The 13,698-nt window shown below is 39.6% G+C and overlaps 1 protein-coding gene across 2 annotated transcripts in view; it reads right to left on the bottom strand.

The window, feature by feature from the left end:
• Window positions 1–9,174, bottom strand: part of CUL3 (cullin 3) — a 110,736-nt gene extending 101,562 nt beyond the window's left edge. Inside the window, exon 1 of one of the 2 annotated variants that reach the window (XM_066344947.1) lies at window positions 8,670–9,174. In XM_066344947.1, coding sequence (XP_066201044.1) covers window positions 8,670–8,735 — 66 coding nt within the window. In that variant the 5' untranslated portion in view covers window positions 8,736–9,174. The remainder of the gene's footprint in view (window positions 1–8,669) is intronic. The other variant, XM_066344945.1, reaches the window with a different exon arrangement.
• Between the last annotated feature and the right edge of the window lie 4,524 nt (window positions 9,175–13,698).

Below are 13,698 nucleotides of genomic sequence, written 5' to 3' on the forward strand. Positions count from 1 at the left end.
ATGAGCCTGATGTGTCCCAGCGATTTCTTCAATGTTTGGGCATATATTTGAAAGGCAAACTCTCATTTCCTCGTCAATACATTGACGAATTCCTCTCTTTTTACTCTTAACCGTGTTGAGTGCAGAAAACCGCCACCATACATATCATCTTAACTTTATACCAAAAGATTGAAGAAACTTGCCTCCAGTCTTTCCGGGGAACATGGGGGGTAGTGTAAACAATCCAGCACCACAGCTTAACAGTCTTCTGCAACCTAATCAGGCAAGTGAGGTGGGGGGGTTGAGCAGACTATCAGCTTACAGCCAATTCCCCACACCTCTGTCCCCCAAAATCTAAACTCCAAAAACCCTGTTGGTTTTTTGGTTCCCAACAGGCACATATTTCTCTGGAATACCATAAAGTGCACCTGGAAATCTTCTAGGGCACACACTTTGAGAACCACTGGGTTAAGGCAACTACTGTCTCTGTTCTCAATTTCCTATTAACTTTATCAACCTGAGCAAGTAGGGCTATCCTTAACTTCAAAAAGGCTAGATTAATGACTACTGACCTTATAGCAATGGCTAAACAACTTGTACAAATGGCAATGCAGGAACTGCTCTGAACTACCAGAGAGGAAGATTTTTGAAGACACTTACTTCACTGTTCCTGGATCCTAATATAAGACCTTATGAGAGTTTGAAAAGAACTATCCCACATAAAACACATTACACTTGTAGTTGAAAATTGTGACTTTAGGATTAGAAAATGATTTTATGATTAGAAAATTCTCAGTGATGCCATGATTAGAAAGCACTTTCTGACATTATTTCTTTTAATCCTCACAATCTGTGAGAAAGACTGCTATAGTTCCCATCTTCAAGATGAGAAAAAAACTGTCTATTAGTTCATCCACTGGGCGCTGCTGGGACACTACTGTACTGCACTGACAAAGAACATCATGTTCTACTACAGAACATACAGACCAGGGTAGTTACCAAGATAGGGAAGACAGGACAAGAAACATCCTCCTTCTCTGAGACTTGCAAGGCAGAGCTGAGAATGACTCAAGATACAGGTTAAAGAAGGTGACTGAAAGGGAAGAAAGTTGAAGGGACTTACACAAGTTAACATTAGTTTTCAGTGAAGCAGTAAAACTTTTTGAAAAAGAAAGAGAATTCTCACTAAAGAGCTTAAGGGTAGTGACTGAAGTCTGGAATAGCCCATGCAGGAGAAGGGAGGGGGAGCTTACAAGAGACACACAAAAAAATTGGCCAGAGGCACTAAGAGCCCAGCCAAGTTAAAAAGACCACCGTGCCTTGCAATTTTCATCAGGAATGCAAAATAGCCTAAACAATATGAGCAGTCTAAAGGCACACAGGTGGAATGATCCAAGATGCTTCTCTTCTGGCCTTGCTCTGAGGAGGCAGCAGGAAAGAAGGGACAACTGTAACAGGACCCAGCTGGGGAGAGTGAAAAAGCCTCTGGAGACCCAAGAGGACCTCAGTGGGAGAAGGAAACGAGCACAATAGAGTAATTATGTAATAATCACAACATACATTCATTTATAATGCTTGCTGTGTACCAGGTACTACTGTTAAGAGCTTTACAGTATTAATTCTAATAATTCTATTAATTTGTATTAATTATATTCGTACATTATGAGGTAGGTACTATTGTTTTTCTTTTTTACAAAAGAGGAAGCTGACAGAGGTTAAGTGATTTGCTCAACTCCTACATCTAATAAATGGAGGAGCTAGGATAGAAGGCAATATTGGAGTTTAAGATTTCTAAAGTAGCAGGATGACAAGCTCCAAAACAGGGTAAAGACCACAAATATAGAAGAGGCCAGGTCTGTTTGATCATCATTGTATATCATGTGCCTGACCCCTAGTAGAAACATATAATAAATGCATTTTCAATCGAATAAATGAATGACTTTGTCTATATTCACTGGATCAAGTTAAGACTTAAACAAGAGAATGAGAAGGTTCTAAAGTTTTCAGTAACTGAGGAAGCACATGTAAGAAGTTAGAACACAGTCGTAAAAGGCACTCAGAAAGAACAGTTCACAAGGCCCTGAACCACAAGTGGTGACGGACATGCCAATAAATGGCACCTGGGCCCAGTGATTCAAGGATATAAAGAAAACAGACACCTCTATTCAAGAGAAGCCTGTATCCTTAGCAAAGATTTCAGATGAAAAGGCTAAGAATCCCAAGAACAGGCCATGGATTTGGAGGAGTGAAGAAGGGGTTCACAGTGTACAGGTGAACAGATTGGGAGCAAAGAGTCAAGGTGGAGGGAGCAAAATGTAAACTACAGCTCATAAACAGAAAACACTGGGCCGGAGATGAAGCCTTCTGACGCTCAGTCCAAGGCTGCTGTCAATGCCTCATCCTATCTTTCCTTTCAAGTCACTACTGTTTCAGAAGACTAGGCTGGCTGGCTGAGGAAAGTGCAACATAATCATTAATGACCTGCTATATCTTAAGATTTCACTTACACTATAGTTGCAGAGCTCAAACATTTCAGAGTACTATTTGTATCGATTTACCAAATAAATCAATTACTATGGTTTGGCTTAATGAACTAGTTTCTCATTTAATCAATTGTTCAATAACCACCCACACTGTTTATAACACTATGCTAAGTGCTCTGTGGTTCAAAAGGGTGTCTGGTATAAGCTTTGGGGAGGGACCACACCTAGTTAGTTCATAAGTGAAACAAAAAAGGAGGGTAGAGAAGGAGTGTGGAGAAGGGAGAAAAAATTGGTAGGAAATTTTAAAAAGTGTATTTTTAGATAAAAATTTAACGTACATAAGAGTGTACATACCAAATGAGTGTTTACATCTTCAATCAAGTTACTCCAATGATTATGTGAAACTCATTATTGGAACTTCTCTTTTGAATCTATCCCCTAAAAGCCAGCCACATTCTTTTGAAGTGCCCCAGTGGTACCAAACCTATATCCTTTGACAACAGTTTCTTGGTGTCATTCACAAATCCACTCTGTAGGCTTTCCAACATGTAAGTTCTAAAAACTTACCAAAAAAGAACAGTATGACAAAAATATAGTATATCCATATAACTACTTGCAAAAATAACATTGTTTTAATATTTAAACTGTAGTATAATCCTGGCTACATGCTGGTATAGCAATAGCTAACTGTGTGCTAGGTACTATTTTAATCCCTTCTTTTCTTTACGTCCCACCCACCCTGTATAGTAGTACTACTGGTACTCACATTTTACAGAGGAGAGAACTCAGGCTAGCTGGTTAATGAATTTGTTCAAGATAACACAGCGAGGCAAGGTGGAGTGACATTCAGACCCCTGCAAGCCAGAGCCCTCACTCCTATACTCAGTCTCTCTACATTTTAGGCATATTCCTACGACTGTACATACAGTGAACACTCTTAACACAAAACTAACTAAAAATTCCCTCGGCTATCCACAGTTGCAGTCTCACAAGTAGTCAAAGATATATAAATTAAAGCATTAAAGTACTACTCTTTTCACTAAACATATATGTTGACTAAGACACTGCTACACAGAAGTTAAAATGCCACAACCGTGAAAGGTATAATTAATTCTTAAGAGCATCACTTTAGAGCCAGACTGTCTGGTTTAGAATCCCAGCTCTGCCACTTAAGTATAGTGACCTTAAGCAAATTACTTAACCTCTCAAGGCCTCGTTAGGAAAACAAATGAGAATAGTAGTATTCTGTGGAGTTGGACAAATTAAATGAGTTTATATATGTAAAGCACAGAGAACAGTGCATGGCACATGACAGCATTCAGTAATACTATTATTACCTGTCAATTTGGTAATACATATCAACTATAGTTAGCCCAGTAATTCAATAATCAAAATGAGCTCAAATATTTATATGCCTAGTCACAGCTGCATTATTTAGAAGAGAAAATATGGATTCACTGGAATTAATCAAAATACCTGGCAAAGGAAATAATTAAGCAAATTGAGGTATTATACAGTATTAGTCATCAAAAATTATGTTTTCAATACATTTAACATAAAATATATGTATAATAATATACTGTATTTTTTAAAAGCAGTATATAAAATGATATAGTACCTCACTTTTACTCTGTGCTCACATGTGTATGACAGATTAAAAGGAAACACATCAAAATGTTTTAATACTATTTATTTCCAAGTGGTAGGGTTATAGATAATTTTTATTTCTTTATTTCTAAATTTAGGTATTTATCAAGTTTTCTATCATGAATATGCATCACTTGTAATCAAAAAAGCTACTAAAATGAATTCATTGCTTTGAAAGATTATGACTGAACAGTTCTCACGATACACTGATTGACAAGAACTATAATTCACTTTTCATCTCAGTGACTTGTTCTTACTTTTTTGTTGATTTTACAATGGATAAAAAATAACTATTCTCAAAGTTGCATTATTTAAAACTACAAGTTGTCCAGCAACTTTTATTAAAAAAATTAACAAAATTGTTAAAGAATATCAAGATAACCTTGAATGAAAATAACAGCAAAAAATTATCTCTAAGGTCTCCCAATTTATAATACAAAAGGAATACTATTTTTTCTAGTGCTAATTATATAATCTTCCTAAACTAAAAAAATTCTATTACTTAATGAATGATGTACAAACAAATGAAGCTTTCTCTATTTTGTCTGAATGAATCAACCTTGTGACTAATCCATTATTTAAAAGACCAAATTTTCACATTGTATCTATACTATCAAAAATAGTTTCAAATTCAATATTGGTACTAACAATTTTTTCAGGTTCCTCTGAACTGCCATCTAAGAAGTTAATGAAAAATAAATACTTTATAGGTAACTACCTTATGCTTTTTTCAACTTCTAACTACAACTATTGATACATAGCTGGCTATGCTAAAACTACTAAAAAGAAAGAATTAATCTAAATGTAAGCAACACTTTAATGAATCTGCTACACTTTACTCTGGAATTTCTCTGTAAGAAAATATCAGAGAATGAAAAACAAACTTATAGTTAACTCCCCACCCTGTGTGATTTGCAAAACTATTATTCAGTTTTCCTGTATGTATAGTCCAGGTAGTTCTAGGCAATAATTACTTTTCCTAAGAAAGAGAAACCTATTATGAAGATGAAAGCTGTTTCCCCAAATCTGGCAAATACTATGTACCTGAGAAAAACAAAAACATTAACTGTCCCCAAATGTCATTAAGTTCTTGTGCCCTTAAGTACATCAAAAATAATCTTAAAATTCAATCTCTTACTAATAATGTCAGTCACTTTATGGATTACATCTAACAGTAACCTCCACATCATTCCCTGTCCATGCCACACAGATAGAGCTCTGGTAAGCTCATCTAGAATTATAGTGTGGACATCACAATCAGAGATTCTTTATTGTGATTATCATGCTTCTATAAACTAGCAACTGAAGTCATTTCCAGATGACACTCTAACAACAATCACTTCCAAAATGTGTCTTAAACTGAAGGCTAAGCCAATTAAGGCAAATCACAGGATAGGCTAGCACTTCCATTCAAATATGTCCTCCAAGCCAATCAAACTTTTCAAGCTCATGTGGACAAAACCCTGGACAGTACAGATGGTGAGGAATGGCGTTTCAGAGATAAGAACAAAAGGTTCATCTGACAGCAACTAATCCCACATAGTGGAACAAAAGCTCAGGAGTGAGACACATGGCAGCAGCAAGGAAAGAGAAGCAGGAACTTCTTGAGGCAGCATTCTCTGGTCCAATCCACACTGTTTCCAGGAGTTAGGCAACTACTGTCTCCTACCTTAAAAAGGTTTTGTGGCCCTTGCTGTTACTTTGGGTACCCAAAAAACAAAAAGATGTTAAAGGACATACATTCTGTGCACTGCAGGAAAGCTTAAAAACAGAGATAAATGTATCCTCCATCAACAATTTATAGGGGAAGTTCCTTATTGTTTTCATCTTTAAAAGAACCATTTCTCTTGAAACCTTATGAAAAGGTCTACTTAAAATGTAAATCACGCATAAAATTGGTATGCTGTAACTTTTATTCTTGTGAATAATGATGCAAAAACACTTAAAATATGTACTTAAAACATTAAAAAGAACTTGTACCTGGAACAGGTTTACATGACTATAAAATATCCTGTAAGTTCACTTACCACTCTCTTTTGCAATGAAAACAAAAAATCCCCAAACATATTTTTACACCTTTCACACACCAATTTTATAAAACAGAATCTGAAATGAGCACTTAAGACCTTTGGTTAAACTATAATGTCCCTTAAATTATAGTGACTATACATCCAAATGGTAATGTAAAATCCAGTATTTGTATGTACATATGTGCACACATAAACAATACTTTTTCTTTGTGGAACACTATGTATTTCCCACTCTGGACTAGCAATCTGTGCAGACTACAGTTACATGCAGACTACAGGTACACAAAAGATCACTAACTTGGAAGAAAAGGAGAATTCTGAAGGTCTCTAAGTCCTCATTTACCAATGAGAAACGCCATACCAATGAGGCTATCTCTATCCTTAATGAAGGAACTAGGACTTAAGAATGTATGTATTAAAAACCTTTAACAGTTCTTTTCATTAGGAGCTACTTATGAATGGTATTAATAACTATGAAAGGATAACAACACTTTGCTTTTAAAATTAGCAGATATTAATTAATGAATATCAAACACTAGTCATAAACTGAAGGATTTTAGACAGACTTAGAGGGCAACAAGTCAGACAGAAAGGGTCCAAATTAGCTGATAACCATAATACTATTAAAAATATTAGTTTTAGTGCTATCACACAATATTGTACTCTTCAGCTAAAGGAGTAAGGAAATTCTCTCCTAACAAGCAGCCATCTCGGTCTTTCAAGCTATACTGATATATCCCAAGTCCCTAGAACAGTGCCTGGCACACATACTCAGTATTTGTTGAATGAACGAAGGAATAGGAGAGAACAGGTAGACATAAGCAAAGCTACAGAGACGAGAGAGACAATACATATATAAAAGTACAACTTGTTATTCAGAATATTAACATAAATTGAGTTGCTGTCAAATGTGAGCGATTCCACATTTTAGTAACAATGAGAATCAGAAGAACTCAGACTCCAAGAACAGCAAACTTTCTCTAGAAAACATGTTGTCTGAAATTATTTAAAATACTAAGTAATTCTAAATTCTGCTTAAAAAAATAGAGCTGATTTGGTGGTTGGAAAACTAACATTACTCACAAATTCATAAACCCAGCCCATTGTTCCCTTACATGGAAAAACATGCTAGTGGACTTTATTAGTGCTCTTTTGTCACCATTTCTCACTTTGTAGTGTCTCACATTTACTTAGGAAAAAACTTCAAAAATTCAAAATCCCTTCAAAACAGTTAATTCTCCCGAGTACATCCCACCTTTATTTACATAAGGAGGGACATTTCCACACACTGACATTAGTATTCATATTACTACAATTTCAGAAATCTGCATGAGGTGTCTTCTTTTAAGAATTCAGGGAGGTCAAATTCTTTGGATGACTTTCTTACTTAATTACAATATTATTAATAAAATCTTTCCTCACTGCAAACTACACTTTAGAAAAACCATGGCTTAAAAAGTGAATACAAACCCCCCTTTTGTGTAGAGTCTACACAATATGTTCCTATGTTTTAAGAAAACCCAAGATCTTTCTCTAGTTTTACTGTCTTAAAACCTTGTTTAGTTGCCACTTTGTCTCTCTTGACATATACTTGTTATTGTAGCGACATGAGCAAGTGTGTCCAGTTTCTCTGTTACCACAGCACATTTTAATCATTGACTATCTGAATTAGTTATGACACCCCAAGAAATACCCTAATATACTTAACACCTTCAAGCGCATGACTCAACCTAATGCTATAAAGAAAAAGTTTCTGAACAGGCTATGCTTGCAGTCCCTAACACCTATAAGAGTGAAGCAACCAGGATGGTGACTACTCGTTCTTTTGGGCTTCCAGGGCTAAGAAATGGAGAACCAATTGTCCGTGTGTTCCCGCTGGCTTCTCCTGACGTTCCTATAGGTGGGGAGGCGATTCCTGCGCCGGAGAGTTTGTAAAGTGCTTTGGAAGCGACGAAAGATGCTATAAATACACCTGATGCTGTTAGTATACTACGAGTGAGCATTACGTGGAACAACTGTCACTGCGTCGAGGACAGGTTGGAGGCACAGCGCTTCCTGAGGAGGGGAAGGGAAAGCAAAGAGGACAGAGCCTTCCCCGTCCTAAAGGGCTGGCCGGCCACCTCTTCGGCTGGGGCGTTCTGTTAAACCTCCACGGAACCACACGGGAAAAGTTACACACAGGCCGCACACACGGAGGACTTCGCCAGTCCCCATCCCCGCAGGTCCGCGCGTCCCGGGGACGGGAGAGCGAGGGGCTGGGCCTGCTGCCCAGCAATGTGGGGAGGCGGTGGCCCCAGCGCGGGGCCCCGGCCGCGGGCTGGTCGCCGGGCGCGGGGAGCGGCCCGGGAGGGCGGCCGCGCCGGGGCCCCCGCGCCGCCCCGTTACCGGGCCGGCTCGCGCCCCGCGGCCAGCGGCCTGGGGGGAGGGGAGGCGGGCCTGCGGCCTGTTGGGGGACCTCAGCACGGGGCTCGCGTGCGGCTCCCGGCCGGGGCCCCGGCCCCAGCGTCCCGGGTGCCGAGCGGAGACTCACCGGAAAGGCCCGGATCCGCATCTTGGTGTCCTTCCGGCTGCCCGTGCCTTTGCTCAGATTCGACATGGTGCTCGTCCCCTCCCCGGCGGCGGCTCTGGGTCGCACTCCGAGGCGCCGGTGTCACATTTAAGGCGGGCGGCAGGCGAGGGGCGACGCTGGGGGGCGGCGGCGCGGCCCCCGGCTGGGCTGGGGAGCTGGCCGGCCCCTGCGCGGCCGCGGCGGGGCTGGCGGCGGCTCGGGCTCCCGAGGCCGGGGCTGGGCTGGGGGGCTGCGCTGGCGCGGCTGCTCCGCGGGGTCCCCCTCTCGTCCGGCTCCGCTCCCTTTATCGCGCTCCTCCGCGATGGCGGCGGCGGCGGCGACGGACAAACATCTCACTGCGCAAGCCGAACGTCCTCCTCCTCCTCCTCCGCCTCAGCGAGACGAGATCCGGCCCAGAGGGTGGAGGGGGGAGGAGGGAGGGAGCCGAGCCAGAGAGTCGAGAGATTGGGGGGAAGGAGGTGGGAGGACGGGAGGAGGAGGCGACCGCCGCCGCGTGGGGACGCTCAGATATCGCGAGAAGAGGGCTAGCGCGGTAGCCCGGGGGAGGCGGGGCGAAATCCGGACGCGGGAGGGGGCAACAGAAGGGGAGGAGGGGAATAAAGAGTTGAGGAAGTGGGAGGGACCAACGGGGCGGGGAGATAGGGGACGGGGCGGGGCTTATGGTGGGAGGAGTAAATTGCCTCTTTGAAAGGGGAGCGTCGGAGACGGGTTCTAGGTAGAGGTAGTTGTTGATTGGTGGAACGTGGAGCGGAGGTGGGGGGAGTCCTGGTCACGTGGGCCGAGTGGGCGGGGAAGTTCGGTGAGCTTTTTCCGGACTGTAGAGGGCTGGGTTCCCACTGGGCTGGGCTGGGCTGGGCTGGGCGGAGGCGGGGCGGGGGCTGGGGTTGGGGCGGGAGGATAGTCTCGGGGAGGAGCGTTGGGTGCAAGGTGGATAACTACATCCTAGAACTGGTTCCTCTGTTTTTCTGGGGCATGTGTACAAGGGGTGGGTACTTGAGCAGAAGCCAGAAAGTTGAAGGAAGAGTTTGTTCAGGAATCGCCTGTAATGTCAGAAACTAGGGTCCCATATGTTTAACAAGGTATTCGGATTGGATATGCACACCCAAACTCCCGGACTGAGAGGTAGAGATATTGACCCACAAAATTTCCTTAAACTAAAGAAGCTCAGGGACTCTTGAATCCCTGATATTCTCTAAGGGACCCAGGACTTCTTAGTATTAAAATTTCTTTTCCATACCATTTAAATAAAATGACAACTCCCTTAATGGTAGCGCAGTATTTTGGGAAATGCTGTTAAATATAAGACAGGATGGTAGAAACCTATTATTTAACCTAACAATCATTTTTCACCACTACCAAGAGTATTGTGGGTATTGGAAGACAAAATAATTGTCTTTGATTCAATTTGCTGCAAAATTGGACTTTTTTTAAATTGTAATCAAAGGTCTAGTCAAGTTTGATTCATCAGTCTTGAATTTTACTTTCTAATTTGCCTCTTTGTCTAAATGATATTATATTTGGATTCTGATGCTACAGAGGAATATGTGAGTTCCCACTAATGTCTGTGATCTCATTTTAAGGAAGAAGTTACTGTTGAGATAGGTATGTATTTTGGAAGCTAGGGTTTAATGCTTTAAATTAGCATTTGGAAACTGGAGTTATATATATATATTTAAAAAACACCAGATAAACTGAAATATATACTTTTCTATTTGTTTACTATAAGGTTGAATTTTCCCTAAATTAACTTAATTCTGATGACTACATTTGAGTGTATACTTTCATCCCCTACTTGGTTGAAATGCTCCATTTGAAGATATATTTTCTTGTTTTGTTTTTCTGTATTTGCTAATCAAAACATGAGATTAAGAAATGAGGATGTTGCTTGAAGCAATGTCTGTGTATACACTGAAGCTAAAAATAGGTCATCAAGAACTGGGTTGGTAAGGTAAAATTGGGAGGGGCTATGATTTAAATTGTGTATGAACCTTGGATCCTTTATAATCTGTAGGGTGATTGAACTTCCATTTGTATTACCATTAGAATACAACCACCAATGGTTTTTATTGATTGTACCTTCATATGGCCCAATTTTTTTAATACAGGAATATTTGTTCTGGAGCCATCGGTTTGATTCCTAGCTCTCCCACTTTACTATGTTATGTGTTTTGGAGGGTAAGGACTTGACTGTGCCTGAGGTTCCACATCTGTAAAATGGGTATAACAATACTTCCTTCTTGAGCTGCTATGAAATTTAAATAATTTAATACATTTTAAAAAGCCTGAGAGCAGTGCTCAACACAGAAGAGCCATTCAATTCCTGTTAGCTAGTATTACCATGGATAAGGCCAAAGTTACACCCTTTTTCTTTTAGTCGGTATGTAACTTAATTTAAAAACACTTGTATACTTTTATAAAATGAATTTTATTTTAAAACTGAGCCAGTCTCCGGCACTTGGATTTCACAAACCGGCAAAATATTGTCAAAAACCTGGGTTAGCAATGTAGGTTCCCCAACTTCATTTTGGTCAGCAAGGGCATTAGAAAAGAAGAACTAGCATAAACTAGGTCTGTTATGTTGTCTTTGTTTGTTTTTGATGTTTAACCACATAAATGAGGGAAGATCAGTTTTTAAATAAATGACAGTTTCTTAAATTGATTAATTTAGCCTTATGAAGAACAATACACTGAGCTGTTACTTCTCATTTCACTGTGAACCTGAGAAGCTGTTGTGGCCCAACATTTAGGAACCCTGTACATTACGGCATACTTCCATGTGATTGTGATGCATAGAATCACCCTTTGTTCTTTTTGTTTTGTGAACATGATTTTCATATGTTGATTTTGTTTAAGCAAAAATTGACTGAGTTCAAAAGAAACACTATTAACTCTGTCTTCCGTTAGGCTTTTAACCACAAAGACCAAGAAAAGCTCTTTAAAATGAATTTGTCTGCAACTGTCATTAAGAAATCTGCTCATTTATTCAGTTATTTTTTCATAAGTCAAGAAATATGTATTTAATGGCTGCTACATATCAGGCACTACAGTGAGTAACATAGAATGTATAAATCTTTTTCACATCTCAAATTTTGGAAACCAGAGACCCAAGTTGGATTTGGCAACAACTGCTACACACTCCAATCCAGAAATCAGAGATATTTTTTCTTCCTAGGTAATCATCATCCTCAAAATGTATGTGAAATACTTCATAAAGGAGCAGCAGACTGTTTTCCTAGGCCCAGTGAAATCTCTGACTTGCAACTAGCAAATTAGCTTTTAGGATATTAGTTTTTCTGCCAACTTCACTGCCACCTGATCTAGCAGAGAAAGCAGTATTGGAATTGGAACTTGCTAGATGCCGCATGCCTGCTCATTGGTGTCCCTACTTATGCTGACGGTGGCCTGACACAGGAAAACAGTGGCCTCATTTTCACTTATTTGTATGGCATGTGCAGTTAAAGCTGGGAGGCTGAGTGGGCCAGCCCCCATTCTACATCTCAGTCTAGAACTGGGCATTATGCTCTACGGGGAGCCGGTGAAAGGGAATAGCCTCTTCTTGGCCTTGAGTTTCTAGGTATCCAGGATACCAAGCCACTTTAATCATTATATGAGACCTGCTGATTTGATTGTGCTGATATTGATTATTAACACAGCCAACAGCCTACCGATTCACTTAGAAAGACCTGTTCAAAGATTGTGAATACACAAAGACTATTAGGGAAGATGTATGTTTTTCAAATTGGATCGGGAGCATTTATAGATATTATCACTTCAGTGAAAGTAAGGGCTAGATTTTCTGCTTTCCTGTCTTCACCAGGCAACTAGTAAATATTGTAGGCCATAACATTTGTATGGATTTAGAGCAGTTACATTTGTATGTGCTTTATAAGAAGATGTGTTAGAAGAGGATTCTATTGAAACATAACCACAGACACATACGGGAAAACTGTAGTAGGTCTTCTCCATGCCTCTTGGCTACTTAGATTTTCCTTACATATATCATCACGACAGGAAACATAGAAGATAGAAGAGCATATGAAACAAGTTACATCTTAAATTAAAGAAAAATCTTAAAATGTCTGTTATAAGAACCTACTCAATTTTTTTTTATCACATTGTCATGGTAAATAAAATCATCTTCCTGGCAGCTCTGGAAACTTTCTTGTTGGCCCAGACAGTGTTCTGTTTATCTCACATTTTTTCCAGTAAAATAATTATTTTGGAAATAAAAACATTTATATACACAACCAACTAACCTAATTTAACAGAACATAAATCCTCAATGGAAAATTATAAACATTGCATCTATGTAATTTTATTTTGAAGAAAAAGAATTTCCTTTTATTGATAACAATAACTGTATCAGGAAATCTACAGGGAACAATATGTATCACTTTCATTCATGACAAGGAAAGTGTATGTTGACGTTAAGTCATCAGCCCTGTCTTTGTGAGACAAGTTAACTTTGGAGTTGAGATAAAGCATGGTTCCAAAGAGCTATAAAAGTAAATAGTCTAGATTTTATGCTAGATTTAGTAATTGTGTAAATTTTAAATGCAACAGTCCACAAATGTAACAAAATAGCTTTATCTTTAAACTTCTTCCATAAACTGTCTTTCATTCACAGTAAAACTATTCTTTCTTCTTAAATCTTGAACTAGTAAAAATCAAAATCAGAGAAAAGCAAAGGATTGCTGGTGAGATTCAAAATAATCTTTAAGAGACTAACAAATGAGAAAAGGATTGTTGGAGCCAATTTCTAGCCCCAAATTGATATAATGAATGACTTCCTAGAGATAAGTTTATTTGTAGTTACTGGCTTGTGAGTCTTCTAGTTCTAGAATGGCTGGTTATTAGGCAGAAGACCCATTAAATGTTCAGTTCTTAGAAAGGGGCATATGAGCACCTTGTTAGGATGAAACCAACAGCTTTATATCTAACCCAGTTAAAAATCCTTTTAAGGAATTTTCATTTCTGAGACCCTTAGAAA

Source organism: Saccopteryx leptura, chromosome 7, assembly GCF_036850995.1.
Source record: "Saccopteryx leptura isolate mSacLep1 chromosome 7, mSacLep1_pri_phased_curated, whole genome shotgun sequence".
Classification (NCBI taxonomy): Eukaryota; Metazoa; Chordata; class Mammalia; order Chiroptera; family Emballonuridae; genus Saccopteryx; species Saccopteryx leptura.